Genomic DNA, 22,206 nt, shown 5'->3' with positions numbered 1-22,206 from the left:
CGCAAGGGGAATAATAAACAACGAAACAGAACGATGACGTTGTGAGGAAGATGAGGCGTGCGAGGGTTTGGCTACGGCACGTGAGTGTACAAGGGAGAAGAAGCTAGAATCAGGAAGCCGTGCCAGCGACAATCTGCTGAGAAACGAGAGACCAATGTGGCGCGTCGTCACACAGCGAGAGGCACAGCTGGCAGATGTTCGTCAGCGCACGTCAAGAACGGTAGAACGAGCTGGCAAAGAAAACAAAACGAAACAACAAATGGAGAAGGCTCACAGCCGGTGCACACGTGTGCCCTCTCGCACGGCAAGAGACTCCGCCGCCGTGCAAAGGTCCAGAGAAGAACGGCGTAGGTGGGGGGCAGGAGCGACCCGCACCGACTAGGACGAATAAACTCTCGAAAGACCGAAAGCAAGAGAGCGGGCCGAGCGTGAGAGCAGCGACATAAAAAGGAGGCGAGAGAGCGCGAGAGAGCGCGGGAGGCGGCATGAAGTGGCGGTGCGCTGTGGCCTCCACACCGCTGACGTGATGTGAGCTGTCGTCCTTGGAAGTCTGAAGCGGAAGCGAAGAGCCGAACGAACAAATCAACCGAACGCGTGCATGGCACTCTGGGCCATGGAAAACAGGCGCGCCTGTGCGGTGTCCAGGGCTGGATGTCGGGATGGACCTCTGTATCGCTCCTTTTGGCTTTTGCTTGCCTCCGAGTACGTCTTCGTGGGCGTGACTACTAGCAGGAGGAGGGGGGGGATTGTGACGGCAGAGGTCGGAACAGAGAGAAGACGGGAACCGATGGAGACCAGAGAGCGGGACGCAGAGAAGCAGAAGCCGAAAAAGCGCAGAAGCAACAGTGCAGCCAAAATGCTTTTGTGAGGAGCTGCGGAGAGCCGGAGATCGGAGTTCAGCAGATACTCAGGGCACTTGCATGCAAGTCCTGGTGAAGGGTTAGAAGAGGGTGAAAGAATGGCAGAAGCAGCCACCACTAGCTTGCTGGGTTGCAAGCAGGCGTGCACGTGCGCGCGTATGCCCAGAAATAACGAAAAAGATAACGTGGCCGATGGCATCAGACATGAGGTGAGCAATACATGCGTCTCGCATTACTGTTCGTGTGGAGCTCAGCCGGCATGTGGGTGCGACTGTCCCAGCACACGCACTGCGCACTTTCTCCTGCTTCTGATTTCCTTCACTGGCAGGCCACAGTAATCCGCGTCTGCAGTGGCGCGCTTGAGCAGCAGCAGCAGCAGCAGCCAGACGGGTATCGGTAGAATGGGAGCCGTGCGCCAGTCTGCCAAAGTGCCGCCTCGCGCCTCTTCCTTTTTTTTCCGTCTTGCCTCTCTTGTCCTCCACCGCCATTCGCCTTTCCGGTAGAGCACAGGTTGAGCAGGTGCTATATACACAATATCCCCGCAGACCACAACCACAGCAACCAACTCGACGTCACGCACCGCGACCGGGAGACGAATACCTCCGCATACGCGTCTCACCACTGTTTGGAACATCTCGCGCACATGCGCGCAACGCCCTCCTCCCCTCATCCGCTGTTCGTCTATGCCTTTTCCAAGCACAAAGGTTGTCACCGCAGCTCCGCCAGGAGCACCGCAAGGCTTCGTTTTTTATAGTCGTATTTCGCCGTGAGCTCACCAAGAATCGGCAGCTCCACCACGGTCGACACTGTCGTAGACGCGCATTCGGGACAGAAGAGGGAGGCGTGTGGCGCAGACTTGCGACGGAGCCAGTGGGTCGCCTCCAGCTCAGCCCCCGCCCCCACCGCATCATTCTCGCCGGTTGAGGCGCCCGCAGCAGAAACAAATGACGAAGTAACACTCGACAGCGACCTGTTCCGTGTGTGCCGCAGGAGGCAGTTTGCGCAGTAAACATGCCCGCACGGCACGCAGGCAACGGGCCTGCGATACAGCTCCAGGCATAGAGAACAACAACACGCGCTCTCCGTCGCACTCTCAGCCACCTCGATGCGCTGCGCCGCAGCGCCGACACCACACCTGTATGCGGCGAAATCTCGCTGAGTGGCCTGGAGTGCGGTGTGTGCCTCCTGCGCTGCAACAACAGCATCAGAAGCGCGGTTCGCCGCTGCTAAGCGCTCTTGCTGTGCTTGTCGAAGGTCTGCCTCCAGTGCATCAAGACGCTGCTGCCACCTAACCTCTCGCTCAGCTGTCTCTGCGCGTAGGCCTTCCAGTCGGGCAGCTGCAGCAGCCATGAATACGGTATGATGAACCTGCGCGTTGTGTGTTACCTCTTTCTTCACGAGTGCCGCCCAGTCGGCAGCCTCGCATGCGTGCAGCACAGCACGACTCGTAGCCTCGTCCTCCGCATGACACCGCACACGCTCAAACACGAGCGCGGTCGCCACACCATGCTGCACCACGTCAGCCTGTTCGTCTCGGAGGTGCTGCGTCTGTTTCCTCCAGTGACGGCTGCACAACGCCGCGCGTTCTGCCTGCTCCTCATACACGCAGTGGCCACGGGTGCGCAGCACATCAACCAGAAGTTGCAACACCGCCCCACTAGAGGCTTTCTGCCGCTCTTGAGAGGCCTCGAACATCGTCCTCCAACGCCGCTCGCACTGGCTCACTGCGTCCGAGAGGGCAGACCGCCAATGCGCCTCGACGGCCTGCACTGACGCAGCGTGGTCCCGTTGTATTTGAATGAGAGCGGCGTCAAGGGCGCCAGTCCGCCTCTCCGCCACCACGCGACGGTCCTCGGCGACTTGTACCTGAGCCACGAGGTCGCTTCGCACCTGCCCCAGCTGCATTGCATGCGTCTGCTGCACAGCATCTCTCTGCAGTCTCCAGTCCGCCTGCATGGCCTGCATCTGAGATGCATGCAAGTTCTCTAGCCGTTTCCGTTCGGCCAGCAGGAGCTGCTGTGCAGTCTGCTGCCTCTGTGCGTCACGCACCCTTGCCGTCTCGGTCATGGAGGCCTCAATGGTGTTGTGAAAGTCAACGAGTCGCACATCCGCAGCGTCGCGCCAGTCCGAAACGCGACGCGTGAGCAAAGCGGTTGTCACTTCCCACGATGAGCGAGTAGCCGCTGCCGCTGCCTCCGCGTTCGCCTTCAGCAAGCATGCCTCCTCAAAGGCCTGCTGAGCAGTAGCGAATGCCTCACGTGCGCCAAAGAGAAGCACCCTTCGGCCCGTCGTCTCAGCCTCCTCCGTCGCACGCAGTCGAAGGCGCAGCGTTTCTCCCAGCGCACGCCGCAGCTCCTCGCGGTCACGTTGGTCTTCGGCCTCGGCGAGCACGCGTTCTTGGTCAGTCGCGTGTGTGGCGGCGATATACTGGTGCACCGCCTCGGCCGTCTCACGAAGCCCCTGATGCACCAGTTCCAGTAGGGTGGCAGTGGACACCTGCTCTGACCTCTTCAGGAGCCAGCAGCTCTCGGCAGCGCCACCTCGCATCAATTTGGACACAATCTGCGCCTGGTGATGGGCCACTAGCTGCGCGACATCCTTGCATAAAACCTGCTGCTGCGTCGCCTCATACCGAGAGCTGATGCCGGCACGCTCACCGACAGCAGACCTGTAAAGCTGAGAGTGCTCCACCGCCTCCGCCTGCAGGACATCTCGAAGTCCATCCGCGTGCGACGCGATCAGTCGCGCTATGCCTTTCTGAAGCGCACACGAGCGGTTTGCCGCCTGCAGCTCCTCCTCCATCTTGGCGAATGTGGTCTGCTGCCTCAGCGCTTTGTGTCGCATCTCCGCCAAAACGCTCTCCAGTTGCCGTGTCGCAGCTTTGTGGCCGTCGATCTCGGCTTCCGGTCGCCTCTTCTCCAACAAACGCAAGCGCCGCAGCTCGAGCTGCTCAGCATGATGCATCGCGCTCAGTCGCTCAAAGTTTCGCTGAATAGCGTTCACGCTATCCGTGCGCTGCGTGAGGTCCGCTTGCAGCTGCATGATGACGACGAGCAGCTCTGCGCGTGGAGTCTTATCCGTGATGACGTGCGGCGCCGGCGGCGACTCTTGACGCGAGGCCCTGAGCACCGCTACGCCAGACCCGTGCTGCCTTAAGCCGGCGCGGGGGGCTGGGCAAGTATCGCAGGCAGAGAGAGCTGTATCCTCCGGCTGCCGAATGACAGGCAGCGGAGGGCAAGAACTGTAGTGAGCTACGGGGTCGGGGCCTCCAACTGCGCAGGGATCCATGCTGCTGGCGCGCCTCGCGGCCATCATGCGACTAAACGCACTGCGTTGTGAGTACGGCGATGCATTGCTGCCTGGCTGCATCCACCGTTTTTCTGTTTCTAGGGTTCGTAGTACAACTGGAAAACACCAAGCGCGAGAGGGGCACCCCGCTGCTCCGTAGCCTCGCCGCCAGCGACGCAGCGGCAGGGAACACCAAAAGAAGCGGAGGCGAGGGTGCAGGGGATGGCAGACAACACAACTTTCCACCTCTGGACGAGCAACGGCGTACAAAAGGCCTGAGAAAGGCCCGCCGACAACGCTGCGGCAGGTGAGGCGCTCCTTCACATAGACAGGGAAGGGGAGAGAAGTCTGCGGGGGGAGGGGGGTGGAAGATTGTCCCCGTGTGTGCGCCGGCATGCGAGGGCAGCGCTGTACTTACTTTTGAGGATGTTGGGTGTTCGTGTCCGCGTATAGGAGGTCGCATCAGGTGTTCCACGCTTTTTTAGGGTGGCCGCCGTACACAAGACATTCCGGCAGCCGCTCACGTGCACAGAGGAGGAGTGCGCCAGCGCGCTTGGTAGCCCCCGTCGCCTGCGGTGTGGCTGTCGTGCTACACCAGCGGCGGCACACATACGCCACTGCTGGATGCAGTGAGGCTAGAGAACCTGTCCGCGGACACTCCGCCGCTGCTGCCGTCTTTCCGGTTCGTCGTGAATTTCTTCTTGAGCCGGAAACCGACGAGGACGCCCACTCCGGTGACGGCCAGCAGCAGCGTGTCCCACGGCGTCACGATGCGCTTCTTCTCCCCAGGTCTTCCCGAGTGCGCCAACGAGCCGAAGCGCACGGTCAAGTACGTCTGCGGCACGATACCTAGCATTGTCGCCCCTGCAAACGTGTGCAGGGGCACCCCGAGCACCGGGGAAGCCAAGTTCACCAGCCAGTTCGGCAAAATGGGAGTCAGTCGAAGAAAGATCAAATATACGAACAAGTCCGCGCGGTGGTGTGACACTTGGCTGCGAATTCTCGTGAGGCCCTTTCCCTGCATCAGCCGCGCGTCCACCGCCTCCACAAGCGACGTGCCGACGATGCGGGAGAAGAGGAAACAGCACATCGAGCCCATCGTCCCCAATAGGGTGCAGTAGGGCACACCCAACAAGGTGCCCATAACAGCCCCGACGGCGGCGTTCAACACCACCGTCCCGGGGACGCAGAACGTTTGAAGTGTGAGGTAGAGCGACGTGATAAAGAACAGGACTTGCCAGTACTGCTGCTGTGCCAGCTTCTGCAGATCCTTGCAGAACTCCGCGATCCCGGACGCAGAGCGCAGCGATGTCTCCTCGGCCTTGACGATCTCCTGCACGCGACGGAAGACGCTGAACGTACCCGTGATGTACAAGAGGAAGAAGAGGCAGGTGAAGAGGGGCACGAGCACACGCAGTGCATTGCGTGCGGGCCTCTCCACCTGATTACCCACGTGCATGATGATGGCCATCGCCAACAGTGCCCTCGCACAGAGAGCCGAGGCTTCACTGGAGTCGTAGAGTACAGCGAGCGAGCTGCACAGAGACAGTGGTGCGGAAGGCGGGGAAAGAGCTGACATACGACCGAGTGGAACACAGAGAAGAGCGCCAACTCCGTGACGAGACAGCGCACGCGCACTGACTCTCACCAACACCGAACGGACACGCACACAATCGCGGTATAGCGCACGTGTTGCGTCACGGGAGGAGGGGTGTGAGGGAAAGGATGGATATGCACTGCGCCGTCGATAGCTGTGCCTCCGCAACAAATCGCAAAGGGAGGTGTGCGGCGGCCGTATCTTTGTCAAGAGCGATAGCCCTATCGCTGCCGCACGTGCGTCGGCACCCGCAGGCCTGGCGATGGGAGCGATGTGCGCCGTGGACAGCGCAAGGAAGGTGAAACAAGTTCCGTGTCCCCCCAAAAAAGGGGCAGAGAGACAGAGAGAAGACAAGGACAAGGGGAAGCTCTAACAGCAATAATCGCCCGCGCCGGCCACTCAGATGAAAGAAGCAGTGTAATATACTCAGCGTCTACGTGTGCGCGTAAGTGGACACCTGTATAGCAGACGCCTGAGTCGCTGTGTGGCGCCACGACGCAGTGCGTAGTCACGGAAAACAAGAAAACGGCAGCAAGTGGGGGGAGGGCAGATGGAGAGAGCAAGAGCGGGGCAAAAACCCCACCGATATGCGCCGCGGCTACAGATGAATGCAGCACAGCCGGTGCGCAGGCGGCGATGGGCCTCCTCTATGCGCCCGTGAGGATGGTTTTTGGGGGAGAGGGAGGTGGGCCTGACGCAGCTCAGCACCGGCACAGCATAAGGAATAGGGAGACACCACCAACATACTGCGCCGCGAACCACAGCTCCTTGCACGTGGATGCATGCAGACGGGAGCAGCATGCCTATGGAGCCTGATCGCAGCGGCACAGTGCACTGCATTGATTCCTCCGGTCTGTTTCCATCGTGAAGACAAGCGCTTCCTCAGAAGACGAAGAGGTACGAGTAAAAGAATCGGAGCAGCGAGTCGAGCACGAAACAGGTCAGCGACACACATATACAGAGAGATGCACAACATGGTGGGAGCCAACATTGCGGCCGCGACGACTGCGCTGACCGGTTCCAGAGCGAGAGAGACAAGAGCGACGGTGACAGGGAAAACAGCGAACCATCACGGAAGATGCAACTTCCACCAGCGCAGCCGTGAGCTGTGACATGCGAATGGCGTGCCCCCATGCACCAAGCAAGCAGGCGACAACAACCCCAAAACTGCGTCGGAGCGACAAGGGACGCTAGGAGGGGCTTCCCTTCCACCCGTGCACGTGCGCTCCCTCTCGAAGAACATACGGCACACCAAGCGACCACGCACGCGCCTACAGTGCCCTCCCATCTACACCTGCCCATCACCATCATGCCTGCGAGAAGCCGAGCTTCTGGCTAGCACTGTGTCCCGATCATCGGGATGCGCCCTTGGCTCATCGCCCCTAACCCGCAGAGAGGTGAGCGCCTTTCCAACATTGAGCTGCCCCCCCCCCATTCCTACATGGAGCCGCCAGCAGCGAGGGGAGACTACATCTCAGGCCGCGCACACATTCGGAAATCCGCCTACAAGATGGCGAACACCTCGCCACCGGCATCCCCAGCGCTCCAGCACCGATGCCCGCGTGCAACACCGAAGCAAGAGAGCACGCCATCCCTCCCCACCCTTCACACCATCATGCCATGCTACGCTCACCCGCGGGAGACCAGCAAGGCGCACACAAGGAAACAAATCGTTTCCTTGTGTCCACGCGTCCGCTGTGCCCCAAGCACGCCCACTAACGGACGCGTACACAGCCGCAGCTCACCGGCCTCTGTGGCGCCACGGCTTCAACACTGTCGTCGACAACGGAGCGTCCTGCCGCCAAATCGGGCACGGCCTCCGCCGCGCACCTCCCCTTCCCCCTTCGCATGCCTCCGGCGCCCAGGGTCCCGCTCGAGGGCAGCAGCGGCGGCGTCTGTCGTGCGGGCAGGAGGGGGTGGGCCGCGTGCAGGGCCGCACGAGCTCCGGCAGGAAGCGGGCCAGCCTCAGGTCAGGGCCCTCGCACGCCATGCACACACCGCCTGTATGCCACGCTCCGCCACAAGCCGCGGCATCCCACAACATCGTGCGCGCACCCTTCACAGTGCGGAGCCCGGAGCACTCGGCCCTGCTACCCGGGCTGCCCTCGTCGTGCCGCCGGCGTCAGCGCCTCATCCGTGCAGACCCCGTCGCACCTCCTTCGGACGCGATGCACCGTGCCAGCGGTGCCGGACAGCGCCTGCGCGCACTGCTCGCACGACCGCATCCTCGGGGAGGTCGCCGGGCGGCGCTGCTGTCGGGGCGGCGTGTCTGCAATGGCCTGCACGCGTGTGTCGTGCCGCGTGGGACGCGGCCACGAGCCGGTGGCGGCAGCGGCATTCCGCCCTCCCCTCAGCCCGCACGCCCTCACAGCACAAACAGGCGGGGGCGGCGGGCCTCGTCCGCGCGCGCGCTGCGGAGAGCCTCGGCTCGTTGCCGTGTCGCGCACCAAGCACGGCGTGCTGCCTTTGGGGGGAAGGCGGCGGGGGCACCCACACACCCACGAAGCGCTCCGGTGCCCGGTGCTCTGCCTTCCAGAGCGCGGACGGTAGTGTGGCGCCTACGACGTCCCCGGCGGCGGAGGGCTTCAGGGATGTGCGGTCATCAGCACAGAGGGCCTGGCGCAGTCCGTGCGCCCTGCCGAGCACCACACTCAGCGGCCCCACCGCACGTGATGCAGGGGAAGGGCGCCCCGCACGCATCCTTGTGGAACTCTGCATGCGAGCCTGGCCGTCGTGGACGGCTTCCCGTGCAGGCGAGCGCGGGCGCCACCATCGCCAGGGGCACACATGGTCCAGCGAGTGAGGCGAAGGTCGACGCCGAGCCTCTTCAGTGCCGTGATGGTAGCGCCGTCATCCGCCGAGCCACACGCGCACGCGTAGCGTCCACAAGCACCGCTCCAGTCGTGGTGCCCATCTGGTGCCGCACTGTCCTCGTCCTTTCCGAGCTGCGTGATGAGCGCGTCGTGAAGCTGTCCTTGATTTCGTACGAGTGGTATGATGGGTGCGTTGGGGTGCAACAACTCGATCGATGGGGAGAGCGGGGGGGGGCCTTTCACTTGGGTCGCCCAATGAGTTGTCTGTGATGCGGTGCGGATCGAAGGACATGCAGGCCTTATGAAACACGGTGAGCGACGGCGTGGAGGCGCACTTTATTCGAGAACGGCGAGTCCATGCGCAGCTGCTCAAGCGACGTTTTCTTCTCTAAAGCGCAGCCGGGAGAGGTCCTGTACGTTAGAAGAGCGCCGATGTGGCCTGCACGCGGTGGGTGCGCAGCGGACGTGGTTGGGCATGTATGATTAGCGCTATCTCTGCGTGACTGATGTGCAGTTGTGAAGCGGCGGTGGCGGTGAACGGGCGGCACCTCTGCGCGGGACGAGGGAGAAGGAAAGAAGGCACGCGCAACGTTGCAAGACTCGTTGTTCGTTTTACGGCACCCCTGCCACCACACAAACGCCGTCCGACACATCCGCATCCGCAACACAACGACAGGGGCTCGACAATACTGTTCTTGCGTGTTCGCCCTTGACAAGTACTGCACTGCAGGCACCAGAGCGAGAAGGGGAGCGAGGGGGGTCGCACGCCCATCCCCGTCCCCATCTGCGAGACGCATTGAGCGAGTGAATGGGGTAGCGCCTCACGCGTCCGCACATCTCGTTGGCCAACAATGGCGGCTGCCCTTCCTCTTGTGGCCGTTGCTGCACGGACGAAAGAGCCGGCACACCAACAAAAACAAGTTAGCAGCAACACATATGAGTCCACGCGCGCAGTCAACGCCGTGTGAGCCCCACGAGCCCACTATCGGCAGCGATGACGACCCCCTTCCGACTGGCGTCTCCCCAATGCTGACGTGTCACACAGACAACTTTGGAAGCATCGCAAGCGGTGCCTCCTCGGCGTCCTCCTCCTCATCCTCACGGTACCGTTTGCGGAGGGCCTCACCGAAGCTGTCGCTGCGCACTACCGGGGTCGTTTCGCCGTGTCCGACATCGAGCAGAGACTGCACTGATATAGGTGCCTCCGCCGCTGCCGATGTGGCGCTGGTGTGGGAGCCCGTCAGAACCTCAAAGGTGGGGGTGTCAGCGAGGGATTTGGGCGGCTCCTCGAGAAACGGATCGACAGCGCCGCGGCTGAGATGGGGCGTTCCGCTCGCTGCCAGAGTGGTGCTCGTGGTCGGCAGCTCGCGTGCAATAAATGCGGTAGAGGACGTCGAGGCGGCTGCACGGTGCACGTCAGGCTTGCACGTGGGGGCAGACAGTGACGGTGTCGCGGCACTGCCGCCAGTGCTCGCAGTGGGCAGAGGGCTCGCCTCATGGCTCGGCGAGGACGCAATGCGCGCAGCACTCACACGCGATCCTGTCGGTGTGGTGTCATCCGCGAAGAGAGACGTGGCGGCATCGCTCTCCTGAGCAACAGAAACGGCGGTCGTCCTTGTCGCTGCAACGCTGGTGCGCGGCGGGGTGTGCAGCTGCGACGAGCCCAAGAGTGTGACGGCCCTTGTGGCGGTCGCAGTGGAGGAGTGCGGCGCAGAGGCGGGAAGCGCCACCTGCAGCTGGGACTGATGCTGATGGTGCGACTCCGGGGGCTTCGACAGTGATGTATGCCGTACCTCGTCAGCGGCTTTGGCGGGCTTCACAGAGGTCCGGGCAAATGGATTGGCAAGCTTGCGCGAAGGAGCAGGCGCGCTGCTCCTTGTCGTCAACAGAGTGCTCGTCGTCGTGCTCTGTGAACTCTGCGACGCAGGTGGTGCGAGGGTGACTTCCTTTGAAAAGGAAATGTGACGCCGCGCTTGTGACGGCATAGCGCTGAGGTCCGCCGTCGTCGCCGTCGACACCGCGGATGGTGACGTTGCAGTGAGGCTCGATGCCGTCGTTGAGGCTGGTCCGCGAAGGGGGCTCGTGCAGTTTTCAGTCTTTTTTTTCTTCGACTCGTCATCGTCGACCTCGACCGCGATGGGCGTCGGTGGCGTAGCCGCAGCACTGTCGGCAGGTTTCATCGTCCTGTCCTGCGGCATCATCTGGGCCAGCAGCTTGAGCAGCAGGTCGTCCTTCTTCTTGTCGGACGCGAGCTTCTCCTTCGTTGGCAGTCCGCACTTCCGCTTCTGCTTCGTCGACATGCGCATCTCGTACAGCGCCAACAGCTTCGGCACCAGTTTCACGTGCCCGTTGGAGTTCGCGAGCTGCGCACACTTCACGACGCGGTCGTGAATCTCCATGAGCATGGCCAGCTCCATCGCCCGCGTTGTTTGCTGGCTCTTGAGCGCGCTGTCAAAGAACTGGAGCAGGTGGTGGTCGTGCACTTCGTCGTACTTGGCGATGTTTGCGCTGTAGAAGGTGCTGTGCCGCTTGAGCTCGTCGCAGCGCAGTTGCTGGCGCAGCAGTTTGTCCCACCGCTCCAGGCCGTCCTCGCCCATCGTGCGAGTCAGGGGAAGAAAGAGCGGCACGAGCTCTGTGCTCAGCCCGCTCGCCGCCGCCGCTGGGTACGACGGGTCATCGCGGGAGTAGCGGTACGCTAGCAGCGCGTTCTCGCTGATGCCGTACACCCAGAGCGCGTACGACTGGTCCACAAGCGTGCGCGGGTCGTACACCGGAACCCACGAGCCACCCCAGTCCTCGGTGAACTGGCGCACCACACCGGCTGTGTCCACGATGTGCAGCAGGCCGTCCTCTGACCATCCAAGCCACTGCAACTGATGCGTCGAGCCATCTGGCAGCTCCGTAAGCGGTACCGCGCGCGGCGACAGCGCCGACGTGCGTGCCCCTACATCGATCACCTCCATCAGCAGCTCGCCGGTGCCAGTGAGGCTGATGATGACCAATGGATCGAAATCAGCCTTGAAACTGCTCATCAGCTTACGTGACGAAGTGCCGACCATCGTCACGATGCGCTGGGACTTGCTGAGCACCGCCAGCTCCAGTCCAGAGAGGGAGAAGATGCGCAGGTAGTGGCTCGTGGCGACTGCAAGATAGCGGATACCAGCAGCCATGCACCGCACCGTCTCGCCGGGCAGCAGCGCTACACGCCACTCCGATTGCGCGCCAAGGGGCGTAAAGACGTGGTAGAAGACGGAGAGCCGCGGTGACTCGTCCACGCTGCCCTGCGCCTCAGTGGGGTCAGCCGGTAGAACGATGAAGCCGGCACCGACGGGACTCAGCGCCCCCATCAGGATGGTGTCCCGGAGCTGCAAGCGCACGGCGGGGTGCGAAATGTCGTGGAAGTGGACTGTGGTAGCGTCGCGGCTGCAATGGATGTACCCAACGGAGTTGTAGGCCAGATAGCAGCTGCCCTCTTCCCCGGCTGGGGTGGCGCCGACTTGGAAGGAATAGTCCTGCACCGTCGGTACGCGACCGGCCGGCAGCCTCGAGCCCCCAGCGCGGCCCGAAGGGCCATTTGCCAAGTCGCCGTTCTCTTCGGCGTGGCCCTCCATGGAGAGGTCGTCATCGTAGTGGTCCTCCTCGTCGTATGGAGCACTAGCCTGACCTCCTGCCCTCCTTGCGCTATCGTTGCCGGGCCCGACCTCTTCGTCGTCGCTAGACGTCCCTTCCTCAGCCTCGTCGTCAAGAAAACGGCTGCGGCCCCGCTCCCGTTCCGCCTCGCGCTTGGCGTGCGCCAGGGCTGCCTCCTCATCATCGCGCCAGCGAGACGGTCGCTCCCCGTCGTGGTCACGCAGAGAGGCCCCGTCGCGCTGCAGGTCGACCACGACCTTTCCAAGGTCCTCTGGGGCGGCGCCACTGTCCGAAGACGCGATCGACGAGGACGCCGAGGAGGCGGAGTCGACAGACGCCGTGCCGTCATCGCTGCCGTCGTCGATGAAGTCATCGTCATCCCTCCCCGCCTGCCCAGCGCCACATTCGTTCGTATCTGCACGGCGTGTGCGGCGCTCGTGACGCATGCTCCGATTGCCCGCTCTCGTCTTATCCTCCTCCTCTGCAATGCTCTCTGCATCTTCATCGGCGTTGCCCTCCATCGGTGCAGTCCCCGAACCGGTTGCCGTGGCTGGTCTCCACGCCCTTGGCGACGCTCGACGCAGCAGCGAAATACGTCCGTCGGTGAGCCCGACGGCAACGTCTCCGTTCACCGGATTCACCTGCACATCAGCGACGGCAGCTGTGCTGCCACTGTCCTCGCCTTCAGCTGCCGTCAGCATGACGGCTCCACTACTTAGGGTGGAGGAAGATGAGGTGTTGTAGCGCTCCGACATATGGCGCGACATGACCAACGTCTTGCTGTGCACTTTGCCCACAAAGAGCCCATCACGCGTCGCCAGCAGGCATGCCACCTGGGTCTTTGTGATTGGATAGACAAGCGCACCGTGTAGATCAGTAAAGTGCCGATCATGCAGCCCGCCAATGGCACGCATGCGCGGTGCAGAGAGACTGCTGTTGTTGTGACGGTCCTCAAGCACGTAGACCTGCGCCTCTTTGGATGTAGGTACCATCAGCATGAGCCCGCCGGTAGTGTTGTGGCACCATGACATACGGTACATCGCAGTGTCATCTTTCTTCGCGGTGGGTGAAAGGACAGAGCGAAAAACAAACTGGGTCTTCGGCGTCGCGCCCGCCTCTGCCGGTGTCGTGGCGTGCGTCGGCACCACGCCGAGCTCCCCAGACGCGCTGGCCATGGCGATATACCCTCCACACGGCGAAACAGCCAGCGACACAAGCGGGAAGGGCACCACCAATGGAATAGTGTGGATGTGAAACTTGTCCTGCGACATGTCCAGACAGCGCAGCGAGTCTCCCGCGATGTACAGCCGCCGCCGCTCAATGTCCATATACAGACAACGCACTTCACCTGTGACCTGGCATATCACGCGAGAGACAAGCTTTGCGCTGTCGGCGATGCTCTCGTGCAGCAGTATGCGACCATCACGACCGCAGCTCAGTGCCAGCTCGAGCGCGTCGACAAGCGCGACATCGGTGACAGCCCCGTCGTGGCATCTGAAAGACCATAGCGCCGCTGCCTTGGGCCAGTGTTTCGTCGAGTAGAGCGAAACAACCCCATCCGCGCCGCCTGTGAGTAGATGCTGCCCACCGATGCTGACACGGGTTGCACCTGGCGCGTGAGCATCACGAAGCGCCAGCATGACGAGCACGAGAGAGAGAGAGAGAGAGTTGCAGGTGTGAGGCAACCTATCCGCCAAAGAAGGCGGCACAAGAGGTGACGGCGACACCCGAAGTGATCGCAGCTCTCGAGAGAATCCGAAAAGCCACAGCAGGTCTTGCAGCCTGCGCGGCACGCGTCCACAGTGCGAAAGGAAAAGCGGTCGACGATGCGGATGGCGTTGGGCTACCGTAAGAGAGGCACACGGAGCTGCGGTGAACGGGGGGTGAGTGCAAGACCGCACACGCGCAGAAAGAGGCAAGAGCAGCAACGGAGCAGCTGTGTGCAGATGAAAGGGGCAACGCGCCTTCTCGTGCTCCAGCCCTTATTGCCCCTACTGGCAGCTATATCTATGAAAGAAACGGTGTGTCAACAACCGATAAGCGGAGCGCCACGTGGCGGTTGTGGAGGGGGAGGGGCGATCAAGTGGCACGGCGTCTTCGAAGATGTGTGCAGACAGACAGACAGACAGAGAGAGAGCGTCGAGGCTCGTTGTTTCTGTATCGGACGGCTCGCTTGTGCGTTGCATGCGAGTGTCTGTGAGCGCTTGCCAGCCTGCACCGTCCCTTGAGGCTCCGCCGTCCACTTTCCCTATGCTGTTGCACCGCGTGCACGCTGTGTGACTTCTATGAGGAGTATGGAAAAATAAAAAAGCTGAAAAGGCGACGCGCACAAGGCCGTGCACCACTGCGTGCGTGTGGGCACCAACAACGAGCTCGTGTGCGTCGGCGTGTGATGTGGTGGAGGATGTGCGTGAGGTCTGCTCTGCACAGGCCGCTGTGGCGGGAACCGGAGCGATGGGAATGCGGCGGGAAGGGGCGCAGGGTCACTGTCCCCGTTTTGTGCGTTGCCGGTGGATGAGCGAGATTTGGGAGAGTGAAGGCGGCGGCTGAAGGAGGATGATGCACGAGAGCCAGCGCGATGGGGTAGCGCGGCATTGCATAGGTGGACACCGAAAAAGCCTCCACATGCGTGCACCTGTGCGTGTACCTCTCCATATGTCGGCAAGCACGATGCATGGTGCCCTGTACTTGTTCCGCACCGACACATGTGCGCAACCGTGAAAGACGCTGCTTGGTGGTGGGGGAGGGAGGAGGGGGGGACAGACCGCGCACCTGCAGCATGACGCCCGCAGGGATGTGATTGGTCACTGATGTGCGCAGAGGCATCAGCAAGGGAAATCGGGCAAGATGCAGTCAGCGAGCGAGAGAGAAAACCTACGGCAGACGAGGCTACAAAGTGATACATACACGCGCCGAGAGAAGCACACGCCCTTCTGCAAAGGCGCGGCACACACGCACACGCACGCGCGCGGAGAGACAGCCGAGTGAGCAAACAGCAGCAACGTAACAGCGCACTCGTGGCAGAGGAGGGGTGGAGGGAGGTGAGAGCATGAGAGACGGCGAAGGGCGAGGAGGGGGGAGGAGGAGGAGGAGGGGCCAATGCGGGAAATAAGCGGGTGTTGGCAATAGTGAAGCAAAAGGCGCTGAGACACGCGCGACACACACACACACATATCGGAAAGGGAGAAGACGTAAACACACGAAGAGCGACCCGCCGCCGAGGCGGCAGCACAGAGACGGTGACGGAAGAAGAGAAGCAGAAAGGGGTGGCCGATCCCTCTGCAGATGCGCATGCGCTCCCTGCCGTGAGAAAACCGCTGTGTGTGCGGGAGGGGGGGGGGGGGCATGGGGCAAGGGGCAGGGGGCAGAGGTCAGGCGCCTCTCTGCTGAGCTCCATCCTTGCACATTAGTTGGTCGCACGTCGTCGAGCCCGTTGCAGGGCCGCTCGCACGTGCTCCAGCGTCGCCGTGGCATCTTCCGCGCTGCCATCGCTGTTGGACGAGACAGAGGAAGCTGACTCCTCCACAGGATTTTCTGGCGTGCCGGAGCGGTTTTGCATGGCGACTGGACACGAAGAGGAGGGAAGCGATGCGGCTGGCAGAGAGGGCGAGGTGGTGACTAGCACTGCCTCCATCGCCGCTTGGTGTCCCGCATTCAGCGCCGCTGCCGTCGGTGAGGGCTTCCTCGAGCCAGCAGCCGGTCCAGCCGCAGTCACGGAGTCTTGCATTTGGCGTAGCTGCTGCACAACCTGCTCGTACTGGTGGCGCATTTGGGCGAGCTCTGCGCGAAGCCGCCACACTTCGTCGCTCGGTGAGGGTGTCAAAGGCTGAGGGTCTGAGGGGTTGTCGGCTTCCTCCAGAGGTTCGGTTGCCCTGCAGTCTACCGACGTCGGGCCTCTCCCGGCGCCACAACGTCCTTCTCCAGCTGTCTTCAGTGGGCTGTGTGCGCCTGCCTCGTCGGAAATAACCGCTGTAGTGGTGGGCGGAGGCACACCCCCTGCTGACGGTGCGCCCGCCTGGGACTGCGGGGGCGCTGCTGGCACGAAACTTCGCGGCTGAGTCACGAGCGACGTGGGCAACGGGAACGTCGTGAGGGGCGTGAGAGCACCCGCTGGCGAGTTTTTCCCTACCTCAGTCGGAGCTGAAGTGTTGACAGCGACTGCGGCTGCCTTGGCGCCGCCCTGTCGAGGCGGCACATCCACGCGCGAGGTTTCATACACGTACATCGCGCCCGGAGGCTCGGCCGAAGCACTTGACAGGCTGTTACCCTCACTCACATGATCTACTTTCGTGGCCACATCGGCGGACAGAGATGTTGGTGCGCTTGGCGCTGCGCCACGCATGGCATCCCCTGCGATGTGCTGATGCACGCGTCGTGCGGCGTCAGCGTCGAGTACCGCTTGGACTGCGTGGTCGTCGGGGCGTATCTCGGCTACGCTCGCAAGCAATGAGCGCGGTGATACCTCCGCCGAGGTCGACGAGACCGACGCCACCATCGTCAGAGCCGCGCCTTCGCTCTCGAAGGGGTCATTCAGATTATACTGGTGTGCAGTGCCGCCGCAGCGCTCACCGCTGCCGACCTTCGCGACGTAAGGGGAATTCGAGGACTTCCAGTAGAGGCGGCGAGTAAGGGAGACCGGAGCCTTGCAACCCTCGACAGTGGCTGAGTCGTTGTCCGTCTGCGTGCTGACCGTCACCAGCAAGCGACGCGCACTGGCGGGAGCGCCGCCGGTAGCCGAGGACATGTAGCCGGCACCGTCGAGCGAGGACGCAACCGAAGCCGCCAGCGTGCTTGTTGCCGGGCTTGGGGGCCCGGAGCGGCGCCGCGGCGTCGTGCGCCGCCTACGCGGTGGCGCATACGCATCACTGCTGTTCAGCGGTGTGGCACTCCGACTGCCCGACTGGGACAGGGGCAAGTCCACCCACATGGCCGCCATCATATTCGAGGGGATGCCAACGTGCGATGGTGGCAAGGGAACCGACGGGCGCACCGATGACGAAGCAGAGTGCACCGAGGAGGTGATGGAGGCAGTTCGCTCATGATGGCGCTCGCCGCTGAGCAAGGTGCGCGGCACACCGATTGCTGAGTTCGCAGCGGCGACAGGAGACGCAGCGCGACTGGCAGAGAACGACGGCACTTCGTAGTAGGACGCGGACACGGGCGGCACCCCGGAAGTGAAAGAGAAGGAGCGGCGCAGCGTGCCACATCGCGCCTGCCTCGCGACGCAGCCAACGCTGCGCGACGGCTGCCGCGGCACGCTCCCATCCATGGCGGTGGGGGCCGAGAGACCCCCGCTGGCGTCGCTGCTGCCGCTGCCTTTGTTTGCGAAAAGCGGCTTCGAGGAGCGCGGGACACCACCGGGGGTGTGCCTCATGGGCGCGTTGGAAGAGAGGCGCTGCGCCGACGACGATCGGCGCGGGTGAGGGGGTGGGAGTGGCGTTGGGGATGCAGTAAGCGTGCCCGAGAGAGTGGTCACAAAAGGCGAGAGTCGCTGCGTTGCCAGATCCCGGCAAGTGGGATCGACACCAGCAGTACGTTGTCGGCGCTGTAGCGGGGACTGAGGACTGTGTGGTGCGCAGCAGTAGGGATGCATGTCGCATGTCCCGGCGGGCACGGCCCCCACGGTGGCTTTGGCGGCCGCCCCACAGGACCTCCACCACGAAACGTCCTGTGTGCGAGACGAGCCACCATCGAAATCCCCATCAATGCGACCGCAGGACACCGCAGGCGCGGCGCCGAGCGCGTCACTGTCGCCACACCGCCTACCACCAGCAAGAACGCTGGTAAAGCGCGTGTGCTCAGACGTCTGCACGCGCCGCGACGCTGGTGCACCGACACGTCTGTCGATGTCACCATCTGTGACGTGTCTATCGTCTGAGCAGTGACGCGGAGGATGGTGGCGGTGGTGGGGGCGCTCTTGATGGAGGTGATGATTGTGGCCCGATTCTGGAGTACTGGTGCCATCAGCGACAAGTCCCGCATTGCCGGATGAGCACGACGAGCAATCAGAGGCGGAGATGAACGAGGAGGATGTCGCCGAGGAGCACGAGGACGAGCGAGAGGGCAGCCACGATGGTGGCATCGACGATTCGGCAGAGCAGGACGAGGAGGATGGTGACGACACGTCAGGTGAGTGCGAGACGGCAGTCGCCATGTCGTCCTGATCGCTGCCGTGTATCACCTCAGCGTTGTCGTAGCGAGTTTGCTTCTCCATCGTGCATGAAGCGGCGGCCGAATGTGCGTTGTCGTTGCTGTCGGCATGCCCTTCCGGTGAAGGAGTCGTTGCGGTAACGGGTGGTGCGGCGCCCAACGATGGTGAGGCAACACTTGACCCAACGTGCTCGGCGTCATTGCCGGCGCCGTAGAGCGGTTCGCTCGTAGCGTATGGGTGGCTCATCGAGGTCGAGCTCGTGGCTGCCGGAATGAGTCTAAGCCGCCTGCGAGGAGATCCGCTTCGCGGATACGCTGCGTGCAGCAGTGCAAGGGATACCCCACCCTTGCCGCGTGCGTACAGGGGGGAAAGAGGAGGGACGGGCAACGCCTACACCCAAAGCGAAATAGATGGCAAGCAGGAAAGGACGGGAGAGGAGGACGGGGGCGCGCCTGTCTCTGGCGCTCTGCGTCCGCGTCTGGGTAGAGGAGGGAGGGGGGAGGCGTCGTATGCGGCGACAAGACGGAGAGAGGGAAATGATACAGCAAAGCAAGAGAGTGACAGCCTACGCACCTTGTGCGTGGGTGACCCTTGTTCTCTGTCGGAGGAGGGAGGGGAGGGGGTGCGGCGGAGTCAGCGGCACACGTGTTGTGCAGGTCGAGGAGCACGTCGGCGCTCGGCATGTTGTGGGGCGCGTGTGTATGACGAGCAGAAGCGGCGGCACGGGCAGAGAAGAGGAGGGAGAGGGAGGGAGAGATGGATGGCTCTGGCGACTCGGCAGGGAGGCAAGGCAGCACTGTGGACACCTACAGTGGCAGCAGGGGAGTCGGAGGGAGGAGGAGGGGGGTGAATGCACAACAGTGGGAGAACCACACACAGGATACAAGAGCGTTCACTTTTTCTTTGGTTGTTGCGTTGACGCAAACGTGGAGGTGCAGCGCGAAGGATCGGGCTCACGGGACAGTGCACCACAGCGCAGGCACCACTTCGTGATGCGCGTGGGGCTTGCCTGTAGCCAAGCATATATATATATATATATGTGCACCTGTGTGTACATATACGTTGGTCGCTGCGTGCGTATACATGTGTCGAGCTTTTGCGTGTGGGGATGACCATACATGCCGCACAGGGAAAGGCGGAAAGAGTTGTCCAAACAGGGTGCTGACGAGAGATACTGGCTCGACGCCTTTGCGGCTGGGATGACGCGAAGATGTCGAGCGCCTCGTCATGAAAACTAAAGTGAAAGCACCGCCTCAGCGCGCTCATGGCAGGTCTACGCGAGAGTGGAAGAGAAGAGAGAACGCTAAACGCGGGAGTGAGGAGAGCGAGTCCCTCCCTTTCGTGTCAACCGCCCAAGCAGAGGTGTGGAGAGCGTCGGGGGGCGTACAGCCGCCGCGACACGCCCACTGTTAAGCAGTGGCTAACCCCCTCCCCTTCGCCTCTTCTTCCCCGCCCTTCCATCACGCCTGAGTCATGCGCCAACGAAGCTCTCAAAGGCACGTTTCCCGCCTGCTGTCTGGTTGCCCTGCGCGGTTAGCGGGGCCGTATCCCTTCCGAATAAGTTGGCCCCGACCCCCAGCTCAAATAAACAGAACGCACAGTACAGCCGTGCACCAACGCTGCTCTCTCAACAAGGACACAAATTCAAACAGAAAGCGCGTCTGCCCCGCCGAGGCCGCCCGTGCATCGCCTCTCCAACACAGTCCCATCCGAAAGAAAAAAGCCCCCCCCTCCTCCTCCCGCCTGCCAGCACACCACCGTACATACGCATCGCCAAGCGCCACCGCAGACACGCTCTCGCTCCATTTCTCCTGCAACAGCCACCACCACCACCACCATAACACCCTCGTCCGCCTGTGTGGCGGCGCTGCCACTTATACCTAAAGCGATTGGGATCAACGAAGCCAACCCTGCGATCACCACGACAGAGAGATGAGTCGGTGCGCGCGCAGTGTCGGTACTGACCGCAGAGGCACGGGACTCGTTCCCCTGCTAAGCCGGAGTTGGCCAGTTACAATGAGCAGATCGAGGTGAGCACGGAAAGACGAGAAACACTGCAGCACGTCCGGGAGAGGGGCGCGGGCGGAGGAAGGAGAGGGGAGGGGAGGTCGCCCGCCGTCACGAGGGGAAGGTGTAAGACAGCAACCAACGAAGGCAATGCACACACGGAAAGCGACGAGACGGAGGCGGCATCGCAAGAGAGAGATGGAGAGAGCGGTACATGCAGGCGACCGCTACGACAGGTCGACGCGAGAGTGCACATGGTGAGGAAGCAAGACACCACACGACGGAGCGATAAGCTCTCGGACAGGGAAAGCCTGGTGTGGATGAGGGCGGGGGGATGGGTCCGTGTGACCTCACGTAGAAGAGATGGCAGCATAGAGATGATGAAGGCAAGAGAAGGATGAGTAAAGGATCAACACGCTGACAGAGATACAGAGAAGGATGAAGCGGACAGGACCGTGTCGCCCCCACCACACATAGATGGCCAGCCGCCGTAGCGCCTCGACAGGCACAATGGGGGGAGGGGGGGGATGATGATAACAAGAGGGAACACGTGAAGGCAGACGTGAAAAGGAGGCACAAAGTGATCCGCCAAAGAAGGCGGCGGGCACACAAACACACACACACACACACAGGGAGGGGGAGATGCGCACACACGCTCAGGTGCTGCATTGGGCCACCTCCTTCTGTGCCCGCCCGCCCCCAACCCGTGCAGCAGTCGGCCCAGCGAGAGTCGACGGGTGATAATACATAAACCAATCGACGGCACAAACAGCCACCACGTGCGGAGAGGAGAGGAAGGAGAGAAGACAAAAGAAAACACACAAGAACCGAAAAGGATATCGCTCACAGACATCGCCACGTGCCGCTCACTTCATCGGAAAATCGTGAACACATACGCGCCAGGCGCGCATCCACACACCCCACCGACCAGCCCAGCCCACCCAGCCAACAACACAAAGATCAACAACTGCACTCTCTCGCATCCCTCCGTCACCCACGCCCCGCCACTGCCTTGGCTTGTCATACAAACAACGCTTCCGCACTGCCTTTATCATGCCTGGGAAGACAGAGAGGGAGACACGTGAGGGGTAATGAGCAACAGACGGTATCATGAGCTTCGCGCTTACAAGCACTGCGTCCTCAAGAGGTTTGTTCTGCCGTGCAGCCAGAGCGCAACACCGACCCACCACCGGTCATGACAGCACACACACACACCGTGTGGTGACAAGCACCCGTAGACAAACGCGCTACGGCAATGCACCGGCCCAGTAGCATGAGCACCGTCTCTGCCGCCAGCTCAGCTTGCCCACGCGCCTCGCAGGTCGTCCCAGAGCCACTGCACCTTCATGCCGGCCACCACCCCTGGGGCAGCCCCTTCGGCACGGCTCCAGCCCCCCAAACCGATGGGCAGTGCGATTGATTGGTCATCTACCCTCGAGCTGCGCCGTTGGCTCATCGCCCCTAACCCGCAGAGAGGTGAGCGCCTTTCCAACATTGAGCTGCCCCCCCCCCATTCCTACATGGAGCCGCCAGCAGCGAGGGGAGACTACATCTCAGGCCGCGCACACATTCGGAAATCCGCCTACAAGATGGCGAACACCTCGCCACCGGCATCCCCAGCGCTCCAGCACCGATGCCCGCGTGCAACACCGAAGCAAGAGAGCACGCCATCCCTCCCCACCCTTCACACCATCATGCCATGCTACGCTCACCCGCGGGAGACCAGCAAGGCGCACACAAGGAAACAAATCGTTTCCTTGTGTCCACGCGTCCGCTGTGCCCCAAGCACGCCCACTAACGGACGCGTACACAGCCGCAGCTCACCGGCCTCTGTGGCGCCACGGCTTCAACACTGTCGTC

General features: G+C 62.3%; 4 protein-coding genes across 4 annotated transcripts; all 4 read right to left on the bottom strand.

Moving 5' to 3' along the window:
* Positions 1–1,568: 1,568 nt before the first annotated feature.
* LMXM_12_1240 (hypothetical protein, unknown function) lies at positions 1,569–4,175 on the bottom strand (the record flags this gene model as incomplete). The annotated part of the gene is made up of 1 exon (XM_003873152.1): positions 1,569–4,175. One exon carries the CDS (start codon positions 4,173–4,175, stop codon positions 1,569–1,571), a length of 2,607 nt encoding a protein of 868 aa, XP_003873201.1.
* Positions 4,176–4,737: 562 nt separating this feature from the next.
* LMXM_12_1230 (conserved hypothetical protein) lies at positions 4,738–5,727 on the bottom strand (the record flags this gene model as incomplete). Its single annotated transcript, XM_003873151.1, has 1 exon — positions 4,738–5,727. One exon carries the CDS (start codon positions 5,725–5,727, stop codon positions 4,738–4,740), a length of 990 nt encoding a protein of 329 aa, XP_003873200.1.
* A 3,868-nt stretch (positions 5,728–9,595) lies between these two features.
* LMXM_12_1220 (conserved hypothetical protein) lies at positions 9,596–13,828 on the bottom strand (the record flags this gene model as incomplete). Its single annotated transcript, XM_003873150.1, has 1 exon — positions 9,596–13,828. One exon carries the CDS (start codon positions 13,826–13,828, stop codon positions 9,596–9,598), a length of 4,233 nt encoding a protein of 1,410 aa, XP_003873199.1.
* Positions 13,829–15,594: 1,766 nt separating this feature from the next.
* On the bottom strand, positions 15,595–18,585 carry LMXM_12_1210 (hypothetical protein, unknown function; the record flags this gene model as incomplete). The annotated part of the gene is made up of 1 exon (XM_003873149.1): positions 15,595–18,585. One exon carries the CDS (start codon positions 18,583–18,585, stop codon positions 15,595–15,597), a length of 2,991 nt encoding a protein of 996 aa, XP_003873198.1.
* Between the last annotated feature and the right edge of the window lie 3,621 nt (positions 18,586–22,206).

The sequence above is a fragment of the Leishmania mexicana genome, chromosome 12 (assembly GCF_000234665.1).
Source record: "Leishmania mexicana MHOM/GT/2001/U1103 complete genome, chromosome 12".
NCBI classification, from domain to species: Eukaryota; Euglenozoa; class Kinetoplastea; order Trypanosomatida; family Trypanosomatidae; genus Leishmania; species Leishmania mexicana.
The sequence above is the reverse complement of the archived record's forward strand: the minus strand, read 5'-3'. Positions and strand labels throughout refer to the sequence as shown.